Raw genomic sequence first — 26564 nt, forward strand, 5'->3', positions numbered from 1 at the left:
TTGGGGCGTCACCCATCCCGCCGAGGGGAGAAGATGTGGTGGTGTGCTGGGGGCTGAAGTTTTGCTCGTGTGGTGAAGCCCGCCGTGCGCTGCGCGGGCATTGAAAGCCTGGCGAGAGCCCGGGGGTGGCGGTTTTCTCCTTCGGAAGAAGATGCACATCCTTTCGGGACGTTTTCTCAACGTCGCGTTCTCAAAACCGCATGCCGTGTGCCACCAGCCTCAATGCTGGAGAGAAGTGGAAAAGTTGTCTGAACTTTCTGTATTCTCCCGCTGTGGCAGGAGGCAAAAGCCGCCTTTCCTGTTCCAAAAACAACACCTTGTGGTGGCTTAGACAACTTTAAAGAAACCCGATTAAAAGGTTGATATTTGCTCTTAAACCTTCTGTCAGTTCTGGGGTTTGTTTGGTTTTTCTTTCACAAATCTGACTGACTTCTCACAACCTCTTCTCCCAAAGCTTGTGCAATTTAATGCCCCCTATGTTAAAGCATCAAAATCTTCCTAGCGCTGTTCGTTGCCTCTTTTCGAGGTCCAGCAACTTTAAAGAAACCCGATTAAAAGGTTGATATTTGCTCTTAAACCTTCTGTCAGTTCTGGGGTTTGTTTGGTTTTTCTTTCACAAATCTGACTGACTTCTCACAACCTCTTCTCCCAAAGCTTGTGCAATTTAATGCCCCCTATGTTAAAGCATCAAAATCTTCCTAGCGCTGTTCGTTGCCTCTTTTCGAGGTCCAGCTCACTGACAAGCTGGTGGCTAATCTTTTTTTCCCCTCTGGTAGTAAAAAAGCTGCTGTGAGTTTTGACAGCTCTTTGGATCTCTGTAGGGTGGTCCGTCATATCTTTCTGCTTGATGCTCTCCTGGGAATTAAGATTAAATTATAATAACAGGGAACCACAGGCATTCCTTTACCCGACTCCCACACCATACTCCAAGCTCATGATCTAGTAGACCAGACCAAATACTTGATACACGTAGGTATTCAAGTGCTGTTGTGCTGTTTATGGGCTCAGTTACAACACTGATCTAAACAATCATGGCGTCAAAATACGGGATTAGACGACCAACAGATAGCATAGTTGCCGTTACTAGGATCCCTTGCTTATCTGTGCATGAACTGCGCTGGGATTTTCTTATTATGCCCCTTTTGGTAACAAAGCCTGTGTTTTCCATTTTCATCTGATTTGTTTGTAAATTTAACATGCTCTTGAAATTCCCCAGGGGTGATACTATCCCTGATCTCCTCTTTCCTTGCTCCCTAGCTCGAGAATTGATAGGAGCAAGAAATTTGTATTAATCTAGAGCCATGTGAATCATTCCTCCAAAGTCAGTTTTTAGAAAAATCTCTGTCCTGAATTTGTTTCCTCCCCATTTCCATGTTACCTTAGCGTCAGAGAAAGCAGAGCCCGTGGATGCTGGAGAGACTCTCCATAGTTGTTGCAAAAAACACCTTTCTTCCCCAGTGCTCGTACCACACGCAGAGCAGGCAGTGGATCAGTCACATGGAGGATCCCTGCAGCAGCAGAAACAAATGGGGAGGTTAGTTTTTGCAGGGATCTAGCATGTTTATTAGGACAATGCACATCACAGCCCAGAGAGGTTATCAAAGGCTCTAAACTTACATGATTTTTTGTTTCTATTTTGGTTTACTCTTTTATTTTTCCTTTTTCTGTCTATCACGGAAAGAAGAAACCACATCCCAACCTCAGTGATCAGGTTAAGAAAGATAATGGGCTTATGGCCGCTGCCAGTTACGCTTCAGTCAGATCAACAGGGCTAGATGACGGGCAAAAATACGAGAAGAATTTTTCCCTTCAACCTTTAAAATAACATTTAATCTTTATGATTGTACACAAAGTCCAGCTATTAGGCTGGCTGTAGAAACCAACTTTACAGTCAGAAAAGAGTTCGACCAAAATTCTGCTCAATATTCCTGCAGAGAAAATATTTACACTTAGATGCCAAAAAAATCTCTGTTTTTCAGTCTGCATTTGCAGACATGTCCAGCTTTTTCTACTTCCAGGCCACATCCAACCTGATTTATATTGACCCTGGAACTATATTATTAAATTTCCATTTCTTTGTATTTTTTGTTTTTTTAATAAAAAGCTTACATTCATCATACAATTATAAAGCTGTACAGATGAATGTAGTCTCTAACCCTACAGGTCTATGTATTCTTGCTCTTTGTTTTAGTTCTTATTCAACTTCTTTTACTTCCTTTCACCTCGTCCTTTGATTTTCATACTAGTGTCTTCTTATCCGCTTAGCTGTTGTCTTCCCCTCTCTCTTACTCATATGGCTTTTCCAGCTTTGTTAGTACTGACTCCCTCTCTTTCCATGCTTTACCAATGTTTTTACCTCTTTTCTTGCCCTGCACAGCTCTGTGTATGAGAGACAAAGCAAGAGAAAGTTACTTTTGTCCCCTCATAGTCACGTCTGTACTTGTGTGCACCAGGGGAATTGCCGTATAGTGCTTGCAAGTGCACTAATAATTTGGGAAAAAAATGCTGCTCGAGGTTGTTCCAACACAGTTCCTGGGGTGCCCACGTCCTTCCATTGGTGCTATATAACACAGAAACCAGACCTCAGAAAAGTTCTTCTTACTAGTACCATCAGTCAAGAAAATACACACTAATATGTAACTCCAGCTATGCCTGAGTAATCCAAGCCCTGATGCTGTAATGAGCTGTGCTTCCAAATATACTTTTGATAAGTAGATATCCTGTAGGGAAAAATCAGCCATTTTTCTTTACCTGAGTTATTCTTGCCATGTCATATTATTGCTGGAAGAGTTTTCAAAATGATTAGACTTCCGACAGGTCACAGAATGATGTGGTTTATACAGTCCTGCATTGACCGTATTTTTCTCAGGCTCCTGTTTTTAATTTGGACATTACACAAATACTGTAGAAACTCCATTATCCAGACACCTTTGTATGCCATTTTGGCTATAGCAGCTATACGTCTTCTTAGTCTCAACAGAAAAATAATCTTTAATACACCATTATATTTTGAACCAAAACATGATTTTCCTTCTTTTGAAGTCTTGTATGTACTTTTGGGTTTTTTAGCAAAGTCTAAACGGATAGGCACCCAACTCCAGCTGTACAGTAATAGGCATTGGATATCTTATCCCTTCCTGCCCTTTCAAAAACCTCATTTCATGGTGAGGTTCACTTTGCTGTGCCTGAGTGTGTGCCCCTGTATGCAGGGCTCCTGCGGTAGGGTGCGTGGCACATGATTAGGAACCAAATTACCAGGCACCAAATCCAAAACTTTGTGGCAAAAGCCTGAACAAGTAGACAGTTCTACCACGTCGTTTGGCTCTTTTGGATTGACAGAGGTATTCAGTTTCAGGGCCAATGTGTCTTTCATAGGAGATAACGTATCACCCACCATCACCTAGCAGAAAGTACTCTTTGACTGCTTGTGTGATACCTCCAGCATCATAGTTCACGTTTCAGGTAGATAATGCCCGATATATGGGGCTTTAAAAATCAATGCCAACACTTCACATTGCCCCCAGAAGCTGATAAAAATCCTAGGAAAATGGTGAGTTTTCAGTCTTAGTTTCAATCAGTATTCCCAATCCTTCTGAGTTAAGTCCAAGGACACCACCGAATAAAATGTTTGCTACTCCCAGCAAGAGTCTATCTTACGCAGTCACCTTTTGGGCATTAGAAATATAAGTAATCCTATAAAATAGAGACACTAAAATATAACAGCCAACCCAGCTACAGTAACACATTCATACCTATTGCTATAGGGCCTGTGGGTTGGTTTTTTTTTTATTTATTATCAGTTCAACTAACCACTTTTTGCAAATGGTCCTGAGGTCTTTGGGCATCTAGATCTCTCAAAAGCTTTGTTTGGAGCTTGAGTCTATGTATGTGGTAGCGCAGGAGCAGAAGCTTGCCCTTTAGCAGATAAAAATTGTTGTCGAGTTGAGTCAAGTTGCCTCTGGCATATCCCAGAAGCAAAAAAAAGGACAATAGCAGTTTTATGCCACTGTATCCTTGGGATAGACCACCCCATGAACATCTTCTGAAGAGCTCTTACTGCTCCATCTATTCACAGCAGGGGAAGCAGAAGGTGGTTTGCTCTCATGGTCCCTACTGGCCCCGGTATTCCTAGTAACAAGAAGATAACCATCCCGTGAAAAATCTACTCTAAATTTATGATTTCAAAACAAAAATACAAGAAACAAATGCTAGCTGAAGAGAGGAGGACAGTATTTTAGCTACCAGGCAAGGACAGGATTTGGTCAATCTAGGTGCTGTTCCTGTCTCTCCCGATATTCTTGAATAGTCTTACACGTATTTAGCCTGGCCGTTTCAAACCTGACTGCCTAGAATGACGTACCTTGGAATCCAAGCCTGATTTACAGAACCGCTAAGGGCTGGTGAATGCCAAGAAGGCTGGCTGGCTCCCCACTCCTTTCTGCCCATCCTTTCTTCAAGGATGAAAATTCCCACAAGTACCCGGAGCCACAGTATTGTCAGCTGCTGAATGGCAGGAGTGAGTACAAGCATACAAGTTGCAATGTATTAACGATGAAAGAAACATTACAGTTTTTCTTAAAAGTGCAAAAGTTCATCCTTTAACTAACAACAGTCTTCCAAACCGGTGTTGATAACTTGTAAGAAAGATGGATGTGTCCCTCCTTTCATGAGCTATAGAAGTCAAGGCTAGTAGCGTGGGCAAGTTGGATGTATAAAAGCTTTGTAGCTTTGTAAAACCCAGCTTGTTCTTTCTTTTTTTGTCAAAAGCTTCCTCAGCTCTGAGAGATGAGTAACTGGTCACATCTGAGTGTCACAATCTGAGTGCTATCAGAAAGAAACCAATATTTAATTCCTGCCAGTACCTGCTTGAGTTTCGTTGTGTGCTATCAAAGACATCAGTCATCTTCAATAGCAGAGACTTCAAATGACATAAGGCCTCGCTTTACTCTGCACTTTGGAAAGAATTAAGCCTGCAACAAGCAGTTCAAAATTCTATTAACCTAAATGCTTATACATACACACAGGCTGGATGGTGGTCAGCAAGCTAACGGATCTTCTTCAAAATGTTGTGAGTATAGACATCAAAATGAACATGTTTCCCTTTAACACAGGCGGGGTTTGAGATACAAACCACAAGGGTCAAGTGGACAAGAATAGGGATGGGAACATTCACCTTTTGGTGAATTTAGGATATCTTTATCGATATGGAAGTGTCTATGCGTGCTACACCAGTATTTCGAGGATTAAGAGAGAAGGCCGATTATGAATTGCCTTTTTCCTTTGTTCTTGCTGTTTTGTGAGATGCTTAATGGGACGAGGTAATGTCAATGCAGATGAGTTCACAGTTCCAGCTATCAAGGTGAACTCACAAGAATTAAAAAGCAAAACCCAATGAAGTTGAAATACAGAATGGATTAAGTGCCGTCGTGCAGTTTAACTACAATACATACTAAAAGTGCTGGGTCATCCCACTTAAACTTAATCGCAGAGCTGAGGTGGCTAAGCTCGGAGCACCGTTGCCAAAGGCTTTCTGCAGGCAGGGGGAGCGGGTCAGTGCGAGCCACGCGTTACGGGAATGTACAACCACCACGCTGCTCACCGGCACGTTGGAGGGAGGTGGGAGGCTCTTGGGCTGAAGACTTCGATGTACTTGAGAGCCAAGATCTGGTTTTATTTTTTGCGCTTTCAGTCACAGTTCTATTTCTTTTGTAAATGACATCATTTTTTTGCAAAGAGTTTCACGAAAGGTATGTCTTATTTTGCAAGCAGCCCCAGCTGATGGTGCAGTTATGAAGAGGTTCCTGCTGCCAGGGTTATAGAGCAGTAATTTCTCAGCTTCTACTTTTTACTTCTTCCTGAAGTTGTTTTCCTCTTGGCTCAGCGTATCAAGCCCTACTGCAGGATTATCTCTACCTGTCTGTCCCCTCAGGGGCAAATACATTTTTCAAGACAGATGACTTTTAGTTTCATTTCTGAGTTAACCAAACCTCACCCACAGCACGCCAGCATTCATCTAGAGACAGGTATGACCCAATCACAGTGGCGTCAAAACCATATATATCCTTACAACATCCCTATTAGGTAGGGAAGCATTGTTATTCCCAGTTTACTGACGGGGTCAAGGTGCAAGGAAACTAAACGATTTGCCCCGAATCATACAGACTCTTTGGAACGTAGCTAGGAATTGACTGCCAGGCTCCTTAGTACAGCTAGATTTGTAACCCCGAGAAATACGTATGTGTGACAGCCTGCCATTATATTGCGTGGGCATGACGTATGTGTATATATATAAAATATACATACATACATACGTATATATATATAAAAAAAAAGTTGATAAACATTTTTAATTGTCTTCATACAAAGGATTATGACAACAAACAAAAAAAAAGCAGGTTATATGAATAGCACGGAAACATTTCAGTCGAAAAACCTTGAGGAGGGTTTTTAAGGATGGGAAACAAATGTCTCTGACTAGATACTTGTAATTATAAAGCAAAATGGAGCAATAATCTCTTTGCACAGAGATAACGTCTTGAAATATGTTAAATATTTTCCTATGGACTTTTATCAGGGAGAGTGTGGTCATGGCTAGATAAATTGGCTGGTAAAAGTACTGTGATTCAAATGTGGAGTAGAATGGTAAAAGGCAGATCTGCCTCCCACATCATTATTAACTTCTCAGTCAGAGTAATTAAAAAATTAAAAAGGAAAATATACACTTGCTTTTAATCAACTAACCACACTGATGCAATTTATTAAAAAAAAAAAACCAAAAATCCACCACATCAGGCCTGATTTGGATCTTTTCTACACTTGTACATAGCCAGAGCATTCCCAGTGAATTCAGAGTGCCACACTACAACGTTACAGGGATACTGCTGAGAGAAGAACATGGTCTAGCGAACGCCAAGATACACTTTATATAGAGACAAAGCTTTACATGAAAGCCACTTTTTCTGAGGAACTAACTTCAAATAGCCTATAGCTTCCTTTGACTGTGAATGTAGCAGACCACTTCCATCAGACTATTAATTTACTTAATAGGTTATGATAATTATTGATTTGACGGTGATTAGTCTCAAATTTATGCTGTTGAGGAACTGACCCAATATCCTATGAATTCCGTTTAGCTGAGATCAATGATAAATGGATCAGGCCCCGGAGGTACAGAGAACTGCAGGCAAAATAAAGTGGCTTTATGCTTTATTGTTTTTCTGCCCACTGTAACAGTACAATCTGTCAACAAGGAAACCCCGTGCCTTACAACCCTTTCCTCCCTCTCTTCTTTTTTCAGGTCATTCACTCACCTGCCTGTAAAAGTAATCCCATCACATGCGTTTGAAGGACTTAGAGATGCCTTCATCATGTAAGTTGACAACATTTTCCGTAGGCTTTTCCTTAATTTCTTGCTAGAAATTCTATCATAAACCTCCATCCCAAATAACATCTTTCTACAATAATGTGAAAATATGTTGCTAAAACATACTATTGGTGAAAAAAAATCCATCGGGGAAGGATAAACATAGCATTTCTTTTCTTATAAACAGTATATAAAAGATTCTTTGAAAAGGTATGATTTTCAACAGTTGTTTAACAGATCACATAATGAAATATTAATCATGTTGGAGAGAACTGGATACAGCTTAATAACTGATGATAGGTGCTTTTGATTGGCAGAGGAGATAGATTTCTACCGTAAAACATTATCACTCCCATGATAGCTACGGCATTCTGTGATTATACATTTATGTAGTATCCAAATAAGGTATTTCTTCAGCGTTTTGCACCAAGAGGTAAGCTTGGCAGGGGATCAGAAGGACTGAACCCTTTCTTGCATCTTTTGGTTTGCAAGTGCTGTAATTTCGCACACCGGGTCTGCGTTGCTTCCCCTCCCTTGGCTTTGTACCTATTTTATATCAAGGACTCAGACCACAAGGCTCATCTGACCACTCTTGTCCTTATTTCTGTTGTTATGCCAGCTGAAAGATGGCAGGCTTGAGTCTCCGTTATCTATTATTTTTTATTTTATCTGCATTGAGTGGTCTCTAAAGGACAAAGTTGATGACACACCAGCGCAACGCAGAGCCGGGGAATGACCTCCCGCAGAACCTAAGCAGCAGCACAAATGATGCCGCTTTCTTTTCAAGGTGCACTTTTTATACTTCTCTTCACCTGTGAAAAACACATAATGCATCAGATATTAAAATATATATTAGATGTTAGATAATTTATTTTCAAGGAAACAAAAAGAGAAGGTAGGAAACCCTTTCATGGTGCATTCTTGAAGGCAAAGGCTTGAAGGATGAGGGTAATGCAAATGCCTGAATAAACTCAGCTGGAGTAGTTTAGCTTTTAGTGCTCATTGGTTAAACAATTTTGGCCAAATTGTAAACTTATGTGTTCCTGTAGCTCTAGCAAGTAGAAGATAAGCTAAACTCTACTGCATGTATTCCACTGCAATAAAGTATTCTAGTACAATCCAATGGTACCGTATTCTTGCATTCACTTGCATCTGAATGATTAATGAGAACTTATCATTTTCAGATGGGAGACCAACTTAAATCTACAAAGTTTCTCCTACCTGTATGACTTGAGGCTAAACTTTCCCAAACTGTATGCATAACATATTCTTCGCGGAGAATGTTTTGTTCATTGACATTTCCCCTTCCATAAAGAGAATTTAATTGATTTCTTTGTGTCCTTTTAATGTATCTCTCCAAATTAACAGTGTTGAAATCGATGTTTTGTGTGAAGTAAATCTATAAAACACTTCATAATTTTATTGAGATTTAGTGTTACTTTGAAAAATGCATATTTTGAAATTATAAATCTCTAAATCATCTCTTTGACAACTCACCACCACCTGCAAATCAGATGATAAATTATTCTCACTGCCGTAAGTCATTCCAACATACGTAAATGGTAAGCCAGTGGCAGACAGGAGGGATCCCACGGAAGGACCATGTTTCAGACCCCAGACCTTAAAGAGACTTCAAATTCTGCGAGCAGGCACTGATCCCTCCCAGCCCGTGAGTCTCCGAGGATCAGGCGCCCAGCGGGCTGCTTGTTCTACATCCATCTTTCATTTATGAGTAACCAGTGCAATACCAAAAATAACAATCTCATTGAATTCTGGAAAAAATCATGAATATTTCTGCAAGAAATACACACGTTTAATATATGATTTCTAGTGTGCATCCCCCTTTGCCACTACAAATGAAAAAAACAATTCATTCTGGTCTAAGGGGTTTTATATCAACACCAATAGGAATTGTTTTCTCGTAATTATAATTGAATTAAGATAACTCTCAGGACTGTGACAATACTGACTCTGATTTTATAGATGTTAAGTATTTTTTTCTTGACAGTGTATAATCTTAGGTTCAGTTTGTGTGCCCTGCCACTCAATTCTGTCGAGAGAAAACACTGTTTTGAAGACCTTTCCTCTATATATGCATCAATATATACTATTTACTTTCAGGAGTCAATTTTGTGTAGCCCCATAAATCTTAATCTAGCAGGCATTTAGCAAGCATCAAATAAGCGGATTTTTTTTCTCTGTATTCAGTACTAGTTATTATTAACGACATGCATGGAACAGGAGCAGCAGTACCTCGAAATCCGACAGTGCCTACAAAACCAGTCATGTTGGTCAGTGTAACGATGAAAAAGAGCCACTTCCTTTCAGTTTGCATGTGTGTAATGAAAATGGCATTTAAATCCAAAAATTATTCATAAAGTGCACTGAATGCATATTTGTGTATTTCTCTATCTGTGGATTAGATGACCATCACCCTGACTTAATAATAGTGTATGAAGCACCGTGAACATGATCTACATCCTTGCCCATGCAAATAAATTCACTAAGCAGGACCGATGATAGGAGCAAAAGGCTCACAGGCTTGGGCTCATTCTCTTTACCTTAGTTCTGGCCCTGAGTCGCTACCTTACCTACAATTTACTGAGAAAATGGAGATTGGCTGTTACGGAGATACTTATTCTATTGGCATACCCCTTTGCCAAGACGGCAAAAGGCTGGTCTCCCTCAAACCCTACCGGCACCCACGCTCAAGATGTCTAAGGTGAGGCATAGACACTGCTACCAAACAAGAATTGGTTCGGGGGGTTGAGCAGCTATGTATAAAAGAAGGAAATGCAAAGTGGAAAGCTGATTTCTGGAATCTTTTCCGTTAATATTTTGCTTTGTGTCTGCCGTTTTCATTACAGTGAAATCTCTCAGAGCGACTCCCTGGAGAGAATAGAAGCGAGCGCATTTGACAGCCTTCCCACTCTGTCTGAAATGTAAGCATCAATTAAAAAAAGGCATCCATGTCGTGATTTAGGATCATCAAGGAGTAAACAGTCTGCAGAGAAGTATTCTTGGACCAAATCTTCCCCTGTTACTTGGGCTGGCTTTGGATTAGATCTATGACGAGAAACATTTCTCTCCAAAGTACCATATAAAATAGCGAGCGCTCTGTAAGGTCTAGCCTTGGCGATCTAAATCATGCAAAGACATCCATGCGTAGAAAGTCCCACAGCTTTCAGTGAGGTCAATGACAGGAGTGGAGCTCTGTGTCTCCTTCTGCTGGCACTGTCGAGCTTTCTAAGCGGGGAAATAATTTGAGATGACAACAGATGAGAAAAATCTTTCTTTTTGAAGATGCGGTTTTCAAAGCCCTGTATTTAAATACAGCTGCTTAGTATGCATAGCTCTTCTTTTGAGCGCTAAAATATTACTCAAACAGAACATGTACTGATTTTAAACTTGACCTGCATAGCACAGGCATCTGAGAGAGAGAGTGAGTTAAAGCAATGACTAGGAGAATGCTCTGAAATATTTCGTGAAATTGGAAACTATAAATCTGATTCAATATCTCATTACTGCCTTTTTCACACAGCATGATCAGCAAGTGGCTTAAAAATGGTGCAACTGAGTGAGGACAAATAAGTCTTTTTTTTTCCTTATATGTGAACTCCATTGAAGCCATTACTTGCTCACACAAGCAAGAGAGACAGAGTTATCCACCTCTGATTGGGTCCAACTTCCACTAGAGTCAATGGTGGGTTTAGGGAAGGAATAAAGGATTATGGATAGCTTGTCATTTGCCAAAACCGAAAAGCTAAGCAAGACCATCAAAGAGCTACAGGAGGCTACCAAGAAAACCTGTTGGAATCTTGAATGCTCTACGTCTCACATTGCGTGATGTCCCAAGCTGCACTCACAGCCACTTTCAATGGATGACCGGGGTAGGTGGGTTCAATGTAGTTCTTGGATTTGAACTCTCGTTGCAATTTCATGTGCTAAACCCTTTGAATTTTGTAAGTCATGCATAGGGAGGGAGCTGGGCTACAGCTATTGGGCTTTTATGCAAACATACAGGTTTACCAGATAGTATAGCTGCAGAAAGTACTCCTTGATTGAGAGGGTCTGTCCCATTTTTTGAGCGACCACTAGCAAACAGTATTTCTCACACACTTATCTCCGACTCCCAGTTTCTGGAGATCTAAGCAGGCAGCTGGTGCGACTCGTCACCGCTCCAATAAAGACCATGGTGCTCTAAGAGGTTAAACCATCTGCGGAACTGCCTTTCCTGGCTAGGCAGCGCATCAGTAATATGACGGAAACAAGGGATGATGGAAAGGGATCTGACTGCAGGGCAAGGACCAGGCACACGGGCACCCAGGCAGAGCCCGGGCTCCTTGCTCAGCCCCACCTCCGGGAGCCCCTGTTGGAGGGACAGTCGTCGTGGTGGTAGCACGCTCCTGCCTCTCGGCCCCTGCGGTGAAGCAGAAGCTCAGGGCATTAGGCACGCCACGAGCCCAGACGCATATCCCAAAGAACCGGCAGACGACGGCAAAATGCTAACTCCCACCAGCGACCAGGATTTCCAAACCAGATCGTCTCAGCTCAGTGAACCGTGAAAATTCAAGAGCTGTTATTTTTTGTTGGCTACCTAACAATTACAGGCCATTTTTATTACCAATAGTGCTTCGAAATGCACTCGTGGTGTATTTTTAGAAAGTTTGTTCACAGCAGGAGAGCCTTCTGCCATATTCTGCACTTGAGTGTTTTCTGACAACGCCAATCACTAGCAAAATTCAGGACCCTCCCAAATGTGTAACGATTGTAATACTGAGATACTTTTCCCTCATTACAGATTAATCCTGAACACAAAAAATCTGTTGCACATCGAGGATGGAGCGTTCAGAAACCTTCCAAGGCTAAAATACTTGTAAGAAAGAATTCTGTTTCTTTTATGTTTGTTTGCCTTTTTTTTTTTTCCCCTCTAAAGGAGTGGCCAAATTACAAAAAAGAGTATACGGAAAAAAGAAGTTTTTCATGCATTACAGTACACTAAAAGTACATACATCATTTACGATAGCTTTAACGTACAATTAACCAATAGTGAGGTCTTTCAATAGGCAAGAAAATAAAGTAACCCAGGGCAGGGCAGTAATGGACAAAACAGTAGTAAAGTCTGCAAATTAGTTCTGCTAAGTGCTTATTTCTAGAATAAAGCTTTCAGAGAGACAAGGTACTACGCAAAAGGGGTAACTAAAATCTCTTCCTTGTGCTTAATGTAGAGAGAACATATGCTGCTTCTCCAGGATGCTGCTTGAGGATGCTTCAAAACTTCATTTTTACAGGTCTTACGAACACAATCGGAGCCTAATTAAAAATTCTAGTCTTTGTCACTCACCTTTTAGCACATTGTTAAACTCGTACCTACCTAGTTGGCTTCTTGTTGCATCCCCTCTGGTGATCTTTTCTCCTGTAAATAGGAATTATGCTTTTTTCTAGGAGCATTTGTAACACTGGAATAAGACAATTTCCAGATCTGACACAGATCTTCTCACTAGAAGCTCATTTTATTTTGTAAGTAGAGACCCAACCTAACCCAGCTGTGAGTCTTTTCCATCTTGTTCCTGGATCACTGACAAAAATACCCTTTTTTTTTTCCTCCCAAAGGGAGCTCTGCGATAACTTGTGTATGACAACTATACCACAAAATGCTTTCCAGGGGATGAACAACGAATCGCTGACACTGTGAGTAAAATAATCCTAGCTCCAGCTCCTTCTGCGAGGATAACACTTATGCTTGAGAAAAGCAGGTTGGCTTTATAAAAATCTTGAAATTAACCCTATACAATATATGTCCGTATTGTGAGTTAAATTTGAAATGCTTAGGAAGTAGAGGGGTGTTCTTCAAGCTGAACAGCATGGTTTTATCCAAAAGCTAACTTCACTTAGGAAAGAAAATCGGAGAAGGAATCCAAACCCCCATCTTCCATGCAACATTGTTTTTAAAAATACCATCAACAGGACATAAACTCCAAAAGCTGCGCTGGAGACCAGAGTCTCTCTAAAAAATTTCTTGAACTAGTGCTTTCAGGGACCGACCATGGTGACACTACTGATCTAACGCTGCCGAGCTTCAGCTGCACAGAGTCCCTCTGAAGAGGAGGAAGGGAGAGAACAAATTGGTACGAAGTACCGATGCTTGTTCTCACCCTAGTTTCTCTTGTCTCAGCTTACGTTGATTCCCACAAGTCTCCACACCAAGGCTTTCCCTTTAACAAACTGTGGGACTCATTGCTACAGCCACCCGTGAGACGGGTGGGCTTGATGCTAAGTGAGATGCTCCACCCGAGGAACGCAAAACGCAGCAGAAAGCCAAGGTGAGGGGTCATCTGCCAGCACAGCAAGAACCGTGTATGGAGTTTGCAGCACCCTTCTCCTCACAAAAACTTCCACAAAGAAGTGCTGAAATGGGAGAAATCACAGACTGAGCCTCTCTGCAGGATGTGGCTGAAACGGAGGTGTCCCGAGGAAGGGCCAGCTGAGTAATAGAGGGCAGCAGCAGGCACCTACTTCGTGTTGTAGCCACAAACACCGATTTGGCCACCAGTAAAGCCAGCCTTTGTGGGCCAGACTGGTATTTAAAAGACAGTACACATCCAAACGGGGAGCCTTGTCTTGAGACAAGTGCGTTCCAATCCCCCGCACAGAACTCCGTGCATATTCGCACTTGCAAGCGAGCCCTGGACACGAGCAAGTACTGCAGTTGACTGGATTGGGCCCTTCATCAGGCCGATGTGCTGGCATGACAGTAATTTCAGCACAGATTTTATGTATTGACCAGTACCTTCTGAAACCATTAGAGGAACTGAGCATAAATGTGACTGAAGACTGCTCCTATGCGATGTTAAAGAGGAACAATTGCTTAGATTAGGGCATCATTTCATCTTACGAGCCTCTTTCCTACCAGCAAGTTCTCAAAATAACTTCAGCAAAATGATGATTCTGTTAATGGTGCAAGAAAATGAACAGAGAAGAGATGGAGAAAGGTGCTTACCATTTTTACTGTAACCCCAAAGTGTATTAAATGGGAGGGAGTCTAACTCCGTCAGGAAACAGCCAACGATCCATTTTTCTCCCGTTCTTTTGTGATAGGGAGTTCACCTCAAGAAGAAAATAATTACCTTAGCAGCAGCTTCCAAATTGTAGAGCTACACGTTAACTCCACCCCATGCGGTTAACTGTAATGAGCTGAAGTAATTCCAATTGTTGCAGCATGGTGAAACACAAGTAATGTATGAAGGTGTAAAGTCAGCCTGCAGTAATGCTTTGCACTACAAATAGCTAATTCAGTCTTTCCAACAGTTAGTGTTTCATGCGGATGGGGAAATCGATCCTACATATCGTTGTGGTTTTTAAGGAAATCACTAATTTCAGCATTGTGCTGAGATAGACCCTTTCTCATATGGATTGTAGCCAGGCGCTCCCCACACTTCCAGCTTTTCTTGGGAGCAGGTTCCATAACCCCAGTTTCTGCCCTCCCAAAAACAAGTGGAAAAGCAACAACAGAAATTTTGTTGAATTTATAAACTGCACCAAATTTTCTATTAGGGCTTAATATTAAAGAAAAAATACTATATACAAATGATTACATTGAAATGATATTGGAAACATGAACTTAATATCACAAACGGATTTTTCTCAGTGAAATCAGACCCATAGGTTAGATCTCCTAATGAAGGAAAAGAGCTGAACTTCAGGTGCAGCAGGGCCCAGCCTTTAGGTATCTGCCTCCAGGGTGGGGAATCAAGAACCCAGGGTGGCAACAAGTGTCCCTGTGCGGCGCAGGGGACAGCGAGGTTTCCACGGCACAAATCAAGCCTGGCAGCAGTGCTTTGGAGGAGCCGATAGCTCACTGACCGCTGGATGATGCACGACTCGCCCCTGCCTCTCTGCAAAGCCGTCTCTTGCGCTGCTGGAAGATTTGTCTGTCTGCAGAGGATCTGCAATCCAGCAGCACCCTCTGGGCTTTCGAGTTGCTTTCCATCTGACACGTCTCTAGCCCTTGCAGTCTTCCATTTACACGTGCTGACACCACAAAATCCAGGTCTTCTGCCTCCGGGTTGTTGTCTGCATGCCAGGAGCGTACCTGGACTAATGTCTTGTTTCTGGATCTCAGCCCAAGGTAGGCACAGGTGAGCCTCTCGGAGGAGGGAGGACCTGTACCTAAGCAGAAGTTCTCTTCAACAGCTAAACAGGAAGGTGCTTAGGGAATTTAAGCTGCAATTTTATCTGAATTTTAGAGTTAACATAAGTCATGCAGTAGTTACCTATGTTCTTTATAAGCCAGACCCTCTAATCATTAAAACGAACGCAGCATTAAGATTTGAAAGCTGTAGTACATAACAATCTTCTTTTCCAAATCTTTCCCCCTTACGTTTTTTTTAATCCCCAGCAAATTATATAAAAATGGATTTGAAGATATCCACAGCCATGCCTTCAATGGGACAAAGCTGAATCAATTGTGAGTATGTTTCCCCTCCTCAGTGTTTTTTTTTAAACAGTAAATAATAGATCAAAGATAGTCAAAGCCTATTCCTTCAGCTTAACTGGCTGTGTCTTGCATTTCCTGATACCCATTAGAAAACTGCATGTTTCAGTGTCATCGCGACTCAGTTGTTAATCCTGCAGCACTTACTGCTTTTCCTGAAACACTGTCCCTTAGAATGCTGCAGTTTTTATGAGAAAAGCTCATAGTTTTTAATAAAATTTAATAAATTCCTAGACTTAGCAACAGTAGTGGAAAGCTTGAAAACGTAGCCCAAACTCAAGAACCTAGATTTTATGTTGGAAACGTCAGTAGTTTTTAAATCACTCTCACACGCTCTGGGACTAACTTCTTGGTTTGGGCAAAACTTTTGCTGCGTTTTTGTATGCTGCTGCTGCAGTGAAGGAGCCAGACTGGTTGGTCCTGGTTTAAGTCAGAAGAAATTGGAAATGATCAGAATTAAGTGTAGATGATAATGGTCTGATGGCATCAGCAGAGGGAAGAGTCACCTGAGAAATACTAGCACTCCCAGACCAGATATTGCAACAGCAACTGCTGTCGTGAGAGAGAGGATCAGGAAGAAATAGATGGGAAGAAGAAACCAAAAAGGTTATTTTAAAATAGAATCATAGAATCATTAAGGTTGGAAAAGACCTCTAAGATCACCGAGTCCAACCGTCAACCCAACACTACCATGCCCACTAAACCATGTCCCTAAGCACCTCATCTACACGTCTTCTAAATACTTCCAGGGATGGTGACTCCACCACTTCCCTGGGCAGCCTGTTCCAAGGCCTGACCACTCTTTCAGTAAAGAAAGTTCTCCTAATGTCCAGTCTAAACCTCCCTTGGTGCAACCTGAGGCCATTTCTTCTCGTCCTAAAAAAAAAAACAGAGCCATAAAGAGTTAATGTTTGACTCCACAGAATCCTGAAGGACAATAAGAACCTCAGGCGGATACATAACGACGCCCTGAGAGGGGCCACAGGTCCAGACGTCCTGTAAGTATCCACCGCTCCGTTACCTGGGTTTACAGGTGTCCCACGGGAACCGCGCGGTGCTCCGTGGGCTGCGTCATCTCAGCAAACACAGGCTGTGAGCCTGGAAGGAGACTTCACCTCTTACCCTCTACTTGTAAAATGGAAACGTCAACAAGGTGCCATGGAACTGCAGGGCGGAAGGCTCAGTTTGCACCATGACAAACGCCTGTCGGCCAGTTCTAGCACTGGCCCCCGCCCCTTAGACATTCTGGCCTTTGCTTTATTTGTGCCAGATCCTCCTGATCCTATCCCTGTGCCTAATGACATTGCCAAGTTACTTGTCTTTTGGTGGGGTGAGTATGTTTTTACAAGACATTATTTTAGAATTTGGTTATAAAAGTGAACGAGTTGATTGCATGCTATAAGCCTGTGTTGAATAAAACACATTATTAGCCTCCTCATGATTTATTAATCAAGTACTTACTGGGGGGCTGCACTGGCTGTAGCTCCATGCAATAAAACACAATGGGTGGTTCTGTAAATAGCACTCTGTGCCGCACATGCCGTTTTCTTCCTTTTACTGCTGCTTTACAGTACATGGCATTACTAATATCCCTTCCACAATTGTAGCCTTTTTTCCCCTCTTTAATGGCCTGACTCTGAAAATCCTTAGTCGTGTCGATGGCCCTTCCTCACACAAACAGCCCCTCTGAAGTTACTCTAAGCCAAACTGCTGAAGTTTGTCTTGGCAAGAACGATGGATTCTTTTAGGTGTTTTAATTAATAACCATTTAATTAAAACACCTAGAACAGCCCTTCAGAGCCAAGCAAAGAGCCAGGAGGGTGTCCTACCTGTTAGCTGGCTGGAGAGTCACATTTGTCCACTTTCTCTCCCTTTCTCTGGCCTGAAGAGCCGTCCCTCACTCCGTGCACGGTGGCTTTCGAACAGAGAGGTCAGGGCACAGCCCCTGGAGCAGTGGGTTTTGGTTTCCCCAGGACAAAGTGAGCTCCTTGCCTCACCGGGGCTCCTGGGCCGCGGGGATGCTCTTACCCCACTGCTCTGTAGTTTCACAGACCATGTTTCTCAGCTTGGGTATCAGGTGCTGAAGTGGCTTTGCAGATTTAGACCTTTGTGAAAAAACAAGTCGCTGTTACCTGCCGTCATGCTTTGGAAGTATTTTTATACGTATGAAAAGAAAAGAGAATGCTCTCTTCATTTTGCAGGGATATTTCTTCAACGGCGCTGGAGTCCCTGCCTAGTTACGGGCTCGAGGCCATTCAAGTCTTAAATGCAACGTCATCTTACTCGTTAAAGAGACTGCCACCGCTGGATAAATTCAGCAGTCTTCTGGAAGCTGTTCTAACGTATCCCAGCCACTGCTGTGCTTTTCGAAATCTAGGGACAGAAAAGTAAGTCCCAATAGCACATCATTTTATTGCAGTACTTCAGAAGCTCCAAAATAGCAATTCTGCTTTATTCAGCTCAGAAGGTTTGATTATCCTTATTCCAGTTACAAGGAAGCTGTGGTATGTAGCAAGGCCTCGCACGAAACAATAGATCTCTGCTAAAGCCAGGGAAGTTATCTCCTTTTATTTTAGAACAGAAATGGATCCCATCCTGTGCCCAGGATCTGCCAGCAGGAACATTATTCTAAGTTTGCCTAAAGCTTGTATTTTTCTTGGTACCTCAATTAAAAAGTCTACTGGCACATGGAAGAGAGATCTCCATCAATAGCATGTTGCCCTAAAAAAAAAAAAAGAACCCCCTGTAGCCTTTAGCTATGTAGCTTATTTAATGCAGGTGATATGGATGACCTAGTAGAAAAGGCGGGCTTCAATTACCCACCAAAATTAGGATCCTGCACAAGCCTACAGAAGGAGGTTACTCAGTTTAGTTCCAGTCATTTCAGATAACAATAGACAGTATTGTTCTCCCCACAATTGGAAACCGTGGTGCAGAGAGAGATTTGCATCTGCTAATTCGGGGCAGTCAATCCGAGACAACTGGAGCTAATTTTTCAGCATTTTTGTTTCAAAGAAACCAACCCTCGGTTGGCTTTAGGCAGCCAAAGCAACTCCGCATTAGTTTAATTGAAGCTATGAGGATGCCTCACTTCTCATCTGTCTCAAATGAAGGCTACAGAAAAGACGTACTGAGCAGTCATTTGTGGGAAGCCTGATCTGTGTGACTTCCATGCCATCGCATCAGGACTGCGTTGCAAAGGCAGGAGTAGAATCCAATTTTTTTAGGGTAAAATTAGGGGTGATGCTATGCTTTCTCCGCCTACCTCATTTTACTAACTGGTTCCTGTTTCTGCAAGAGTAGAGCAAAGATCCTACAGTCAAGGGTTTCCATTGCTACCAGACGCTGATTCAGTCCCAGATCAAGTCTCCGAGTGTATTAAATGCAGAAGCAACTCTGGGACAAAGAAAATGGTGTTTTATTCATTCTGATGAAGATAACTACATTTCTGATATTATATTCATTTTCAGGTGCTTGACTTTGCAACATGATCACGTTCTATAAAAACAGGGGTGCTTTAGTAAGTCACTTTCTCATATTTAGTGAGTGTTTTCCTAGTAAACTGGGGAAAAAAAACCCTGCAAATCAGAAAACTAGACTGCCCTCCTAACTGGGACATCGGCAGGGTTCAGAGCAGTGCTGATGCGCTACCTATCTGCACAGCCCTGGCCGCTGGAAAAACCTGTACAAGCAACAGGCTGTTATCTTCTGTGTGACCAGCCACTACAAAGGAATGAGAGGCAGATCTCTGGCTGTTTTCCTTGTCATCTACAGATGACAGCAGAAGACCACGGAGACTGAGACCTCCCAAGACCTTCCCAGGTTACACAGGGAAGAGTCTTCATGTGGTTATGTATTCCCACAGTCACACAGCTGCAGCCTGTTTCTGTCTCCTTCTACCCCCTTCTGTAGCCCCATACTCTACATACAGTCATCCCACATAGTTTTTACTACTCCTGCCCCATATCCCATTCCTTAGCACCCATGGACTGCACCCTCTGATCAGTGAGATACGGTGACAATGTAAGACACATCTGACCGGGCAAGCAGGTTCATTTAAGTCAGCAACACGGACATTAGGAAAATGAAGTCCTCAGACCAAATATTCTTGAGATTTCTGGGGTACAACTGTGGTGTGCTCATTTCCTGAGCCATGTAAGAGAGAGTGAGATATGGTGACAATGTAAGACACATACATCTGACCGGGCAAGCAGGTTCATTTAAGTCAGCAACACGGACATTAGGAAAATGAAGTCCTCAGACCAAATATTCTTGAGATTTCTGGGGTACAACTGTGGTGTGCTCATTTCCTGAGCCATGTAAGAGAGGTGGAAGGTAGCATTTAGTTCTGAAGACTTTCTTTCACTGGCCTGAATGTGGGCGAGGAGAAAGCAGGTTATACCACATCTTCCAAAAATTATCAGAAAAACGACTTCAGTTGCCATCCCATTATTTATAAGCATTACATAGCGGCTTAGATTGGTGTCTTAAAACCTTTTTTCTCTCATTATACATAAAACTTTCTATAAGCTTCCAGGTGTCTGATTCTCTTAAGAGTACACAAAAGAGCTTAGTGGTTTCGCCGGCTCTTTCTACTGTCGCAGAAACGAGGTCAGACAAAGCCATTTCCATTCACACTGGTAGAGTACCTGGCTCATACTTTCAAAGCCTCAAAACCAGAGATTTTGCCAAACACGTTGTCTTTCAACTTGTACTTTTCAAATTACTTGGCTTCCAGCATGTGAAGTCTACCTCCAGATCCCAAACATTTTTTAAAAGACAGTATCAGGCCAGCTTCCCAGCGTTTGTTAACATGCACTTCTCTAAAAGCCAGCATAACTGCTACCATTCATACTGGTCGAGAATCTGGCCCACTTCAATATTTCATAAGGCAAAACATACCTTTTAATTCCAGCTAAGTTATTTCACTATAAAAAAATACATCATAAACAATAACCGAGCTGAAAAACCATCCTTATACCCCCCATGAGGTACTGCCTACTGTCGCAGTATTTGAAGCCTTCTCCTCCCCGCTTCCAGAGGTCTACATGAATGTTCACATTGCCGTGAGGCCAACTCTAAACTTACCTTACATGTCTGTGAGGATCACTTGCAGAGGAGATGAGAATTTGGCCAAAATCCAGCCTGAAACTCAACTTTCTTTTCATCCTTCTTTCAGACAAAATTCCTTGCTTTCCATTTTTGACAACTTCTCCGAAGAGTGTGAAAGCACCATGAGGAAACCAACTAATGAAATATTGTAAGTACCTCTTCTGCATACAGATGCTGGAAGTAGCAAATAGGGACCTCACCTTCCTGCTGTTCGTGTGTTTTTTCTAGAACAGCATGTCTTCTGCTGCCGATACAGTCACACTTACAAGTTGCACAGTGGTAATTTTACTATCATTAAACCAAGATTCGTGATTTTGATGTTCAAAAGGAAAGGAAAAAAACCCCATAATTTCATGAGCTTTACTCACTCCAGCTTCTCTTCTGAATTCTTGAAAGACTTTCAAAACAGTGATTAAATATTTAAGGAAGTTAATGGCCTACATGGAGACTTGTCACGCCCTGAGATAATTGCAGTTGTTTGTGTGGTTCAAAGAAGAGCTGCTACTGTTAGTGGGTTTTTGCCTGTAGAAAGGATAATTAGAAGTCTGTATGTCAGTAGTTTTCCATGGTAGAAATAGAGTCCCTGAGTTAGAAGTTTGGTGACCCCATGCAATTGGTTTACCTCTTCTGAATGTGTCTTTCCATATCATCACAGTTCTGTTCGACGGTGTTCAGTGGGGCAATGAGAAAGGCTAACATCAAAACTGTTGTGTTGGCCATGCTGGATGACACAGGCTCTAAACAGTATTAAATGGAGGAGTTTAAGGATTTGCTACTATCTATCCCTCTACAGCTAAATGGGAAACCTTGGGACTTCTCTTCAGCCCTGAGGTGGGGTCAGAGCATTGTAAAGTCTAGAAAAACAAAGTTTAAATGGACAAGTTTAAGGATTTGCTACTATCTATCCTCTATAGCTAAATGGGAAACCTTGGGACTTCTCTTCAGCCCTGAGGTGGGGTCAGAGCATTGTAAAGTCTAGAAAAACAAAGTTACAGTCATAAAATTCCAACAGCTAAATACAGCTGAAATGTGATTGATCCGTTGGGATACTGACTTCCTTGGACATCACCTCGTTTGCTGGTTGGCGAAGCCTCCTACACTTGCCGTTTGGTTTTATTCAGCCTTTTGCAAAGCAACAGCTGCCTTGATTCTCTTGTCCCCGGTTCTCACTCGCTGCCTGCCTGCAGCATCTCCAAGTGCCTCGCTTAGTCAGTCCTGTCCACCCCACTCCTAACTGCAAAACTGAAGCACTTCAGGACCACAAAAAGGCGAAGTCCAGGCAGTCAACAAGACCAAGAATATATTGCCTCTATCAAGGGTGGCTGTGGGGAGAAGCAAAGCGAGGCAAGGAGGTAAACACAGAGCATTAGATCACATTATAAAGGCAAGTGAAGTGACACCCCAGTGAGGAATATGATCACACAAATCACCAGTGCCTACGCCAGAGTAATCCCCCTGCTTCGGATTAGCATCTGTTGCACTCCTGCTGTGCATTCAACAGTCTGCCCAGTCTATTGGCTCCTGAAGCTTTTTGCTTTGGTAAATCCCAATCCCAGCAATTCTCTGAGCAGACATTATATTAAGCAAACGAAGTAAGGTCATGATTCATGGGCTGAAAGGCTGCAAGCTGAAAAGTTTGGGAACCACAGCAGAAACCGGCTGAAAGTCCTGAGCTCTTATTAGAAAAAAAACCAGCTTGCACATGGCAACATGTTTACATGGCCTCTCAGAAAATCACAATCATTTTTTATTAATAAATGGAGTCAAACATATTCCCTGCTCTTCCAGTTTAACCCAGGCAAGTAAAAGCAAGCCATTGGGCAATTTTTCATGTAGTGAGAGAAGAGTTAGGATAACAAGACTGGGAAGTTATTTGCCCAATAGCTGAAATAGGTAGGAATAGCTGAAAAGCAGCTCAGCTTCATTTGCCAGTTAAGACCCTGCTCCAGAAAAATAGTTTAATGAACGTGCTTCAGTAGATGTGGAAGTTTAAGCATGTATTTAAGTTATCCCAAAGCTACCAGTTTTCTGAAGAGTTGTCCTCCATGGAGATGCTTTCCAGATCTCACGCTGCAGCCTGAGTGTTTGCCCACCAAACGCTCACAGTTCGGATGACTGGATAGTTGTGCAATAGGTACCTGTTCCGGCAGGGAATCAGAGAAGACAGTGTTTGCTTTTAAAATGTTTCTTCTTTGGTAGGCTTAGCCCCACACTATTGATGACCTAGAGATTAGAGAGGTCTATTTTAAACACCTAAAAACATTCATAATTAGGCATTGGGTCCAGTCTAAACTTAGTATCTTCCTAGCCATCAACATTATCTAGTTAACCATGCACTTCTACTCCTCACTTTATAAACCCTGCGAACATCAAATTCCTCAGCACTTCCCAAGTCATACACAGTCTCAGGACTTTGTTTGGTAAGTGCGTTTTCCTAAGGGAGGTAAGGGTGCACAGTTCAAATCCTTAGGTTATTTTAGTTTGGCTTCTATAACTGTCTGATAAACCTATATGCATCAAACCTATAATCCATCAGTTTGACTGTTACTGTAGTTTGAACTGCAGTCTACTGGCAGCATGAGAAAGATGGCTCGCTTACAAAGCAATCGAGAAAGTACTTAACAAGTAAGTAAGTTGTATACGAAAGCATTCCCGTAGATGTGATTATGACCTCTGCGGCTCTCCAAGGCTGCTACCCAAACAAAAGGCATCCTTACAAGGCTTCATTATATGTAAACACCCTGTAGAAACACGTAGGAAGCAACTGGTTTAAAACAACTGTTATCTGTTGTATTTTACAAAAGAGTGCGAGCGGCATGTAACAAATAGTTCACTTCTATTTGTGGGGGGTTGTTTTTTTAGTAGTTACAGAGATGACTCTTACAACACATCGCTGTGGTCAGCAGAAAAGAACGCGTACCCGTTCGCAACGGATGAAGAAACCTCTCCTTACAGCTACTCAGCCATTTTTGATGACAGCGAGGTGACCGGCTTTGACTTTGAGTATGACTTTTGTCAGCCTAAAATACTCACGTGCACTCCGGAACCAGATGCATTTAATCCCTGCGAAGACATCCTGGGATACAGCTTTCTCAGAGTCCTAATCTGGTTTATAAACATCCTTGCCATTGCTGGCAATTTCACTGTACTCCTCGTTCTCATAACTAGCCATTACAAGCTCACTGTTCCTCGCTTCCTCATGTGCAACCTCTCCTTTGCTGATTTTTGCATGGGACTTTATCTGCTGCTCATTGCTTCTGTTGACGCCCAGACAAGCGGTCAGTACTACAACCACGCAATAGACTGGCAAACAGGCAGCGGCTGCAGTACTGCCGGCTTTTTCACCGTGTTCGCAAGCGAGCTCTCGGTGTACACGCTAACGGTGATCACTATAGAAAGGTGGCATACGATCACCTACGCCATGCAGCTGGACCGAAAGCTACGGCTGAGGCATGCTGTGCCCATCATGCTCGGTGGCTGGGTATTCTCCATTTTAATAGCACTGCTGCCTCTCTTAGGGGTCAGCAGTTACATGAAGGTCAGCATTTGTTTACCCATGGATATTGAAACGGGTCTTTCCCAAGCCTACATACTGCTGATCTTAGTCCTAAATGTTGTCGCCTTCATTGTCATTTGTGCTTGCTACATTAAGATTTACATAGCTGTTCAGAATCCAGAGCTGGTAGCTGCCAATAAAGATACCAAGGTCGCCAAGAGAATGGCGATACTGATCTTCACGGATTTTACCTGCATGGCCCCCATCTCCTTTTTTGCCATATCCGCTGCCTTTAAAGTACCTCTCATCACAGTGACAAACTCCAAGATTTTGCTGGTTTTATTTTACCCTGTCAACTCCTGTGCAAACCCATTTCTCTACGCAATTTTCACCAAAGCATTTCGAAGGGATTTCTTTCTGCTGATGAGCAAGCTTGGTTGCTGTAAGAGCCGAGCAGAGCTTTACAGGATGAACTATTTCTCTGCTTATACCTCCAACTGCAAGAACGGCAGCTCAGCCGCAGGCCCCAGCAAAGCCTCACAAACGCTGCTGCTCTTGTCGGCGTTAGAGAAGCCGTATCCTGCAGTACAAGACAAGACGTCTTCAACGAAAATTAAACCAGAGCGCCAATAGATGCGGCACTTCGCAAAGCCAGCTGTAATTATTCTAGTGACTAGGAATTATTTTATAGTATCTTGAACATTTCACAATAAATAAAAACGCCAATCAATAATTCTTCTGCAACGTAACTGTTCTGAGGTTCAAAGTGGTATTTTCCCTTTTCTTCTTTTGCAACGATAGGCAAAACTCCTGTTTGGGGGGAACAGGGGAGCCCAGAAGCAGTCAGGGTGCTCTTGAAGTTAACGAGTACTGCAGCGATTGCAGTCTGGCTCCTTTCTCTCCAAATCTGCTTCTCTGGGGTATTTAAAGCCTGTCTGCTACCTTTCATGCCTTCTTTTTGCATTCCTATCAGCTGCACTGGCATTGTTCGGTTAAAGAAAGAGGCACTAAACTAGATGCCTCCCTTCATTTCATCAACAGAAACTTCCAATTACACAGCCACCTACAGCCAGTTAAAGAACAGTGTTCAAGCGTTAGGTTGTAAAGATGTCACCAAGGAGAAAAGTTGACCAAAAAGGAACCTTTGTTACTAGCAATTTCACAGTTTACATTAGCTCTCAGTCTGAGCTGGTAGGTAATTTACTTTAAAAAAAATTAACCCATACACAACCATGTATGATCTGGAAATCACAAGAGATGCGATAGCTGTAAAACCCCACCTGCTGCACACAGGACTGTATTTTGTATGTCATACGTGCGCACACACAAATCACACACGCTGTAACGGCTCCCTGTCCTGTCAGAAGCAGGATAGCTGCTGCCTGCACACGTAAATAAGCATTGCCTCGTTTGCTCTTCAGGGAGAGTCTCCTGAGTTATTTTGATCTGCCCACTGTCCGGCATCACCAGACATTCGGGATGCACTGGGGACTCTTCAGCACTCACAGTCCAACTCCATTCCCAGCTGATGAAGCAGAGTAGTTACTTTTTAGTGACTGCGTTTTCCCATAAAAATCTATCTTTTCTTTCACTATGCATTGCCTGATGCTAAGGAGAACCAGATTTGTGGCTGCGTTCCTAATTTAAGTAGGAATTGAGCATTCCTTTCTTATTGCAGCATATTTAGTCTGTCTGTGGCAAATAAGCTGTCACCCTTACTGGCCTTACTTGCCGTGAGCCAACACCACACTGTATTGGAGATTCAGATGTGTAAGCTCTTACCTGCGTCGTATGGGCCAAACAATCTGTACTGACTGCATTGAACACCAGGCAGGATCCCTGAGGGAGTCTGCCCCAGGCGCATCCTAAGGAGGCCACGTTCTGCACTGCCGAGTCTTCTGAAAAGGAGGAGCTTAGTTATTGGAAAGTTCGCAGTCCTGTGGGCAAAAACAGACGCGAAAGCTGCGGACTGCAGATCAAGCCTCTTCTTAGGTGGCTTATTCTTGGCAGGTTGGTTACATTGCCTCTGATGGGAGGAACACGTGAGTGTTTACATTTCATCAAACCAGTATGGTAGCATGAGACCTACACGTGGCAGT

General features: G+C 42.6%; 1 protein-coding gene across 1 annotated transcript; it reads left to right on the forward strand.

Moving 5' to 3' along the window:
• Positions 1-6269: 6269 nt before the first annotated feature.
• On the forward strand, positions 6270-25178 carry LHCGR (luteinizing hormone/choriogonadotropin receptor). The gene is made up of 11 exons (XM_009575343.1): positions 6270-6274; positions 7298-7369; positions 10231-10305; positions 12165-12239; positions 12809-12883; positions 12977-13054; positions 15762-15830; positions 16781-16855; positions 18059-18244; positions 21037-21117; positions 23835-25178. Exons 1-11 carry the CDS (start codon positions 6270-6272, stop codon positions 25096-25098), a joined length of 2055 nt encoding a protein of 684 aa, XP_009573638.1. The 3' UTR covers positions 25099-25178.
• The last annotated feature ends 1386 nt before the right edge of the window (positions 25179-26564 follow it).

Source organism: Fulmarus glacialis, unplaced genomic scaffold, assembly GCF_000690835.1.
Source record: "Fulmarus glacialis isolate BGI_N327 unplaced genomic scaffold, ASM69083v1 scaffold21833, whole genome shotgun sequence".
Classification (NCBI taxonomy): domain Eukaryota; kingdom Metazoa; phylum Chordata; class Aves; order Procellariiformes; family Procellariidae; genus Fulmarus; species Fulmarus glacialis.

Coding starts and splice junctions, on each gene's coding strand:
- LHCGR (XM_009575343.1), top strand. Junction 7,370..10,230: donor CTTAGAGATGCCTTCATCAT/GTAAGTTGACAA, acceptor TTTTCATTACAG/TGAAATCTCTCAGAGCGACT. Junction 12,240..12,808: donor CTTCCAAGGCTAAAATACTT/GTAAGAAAGAAT, acceptor GCTTTTTTCTAG/GAGCATTTGTAACACTGGAA.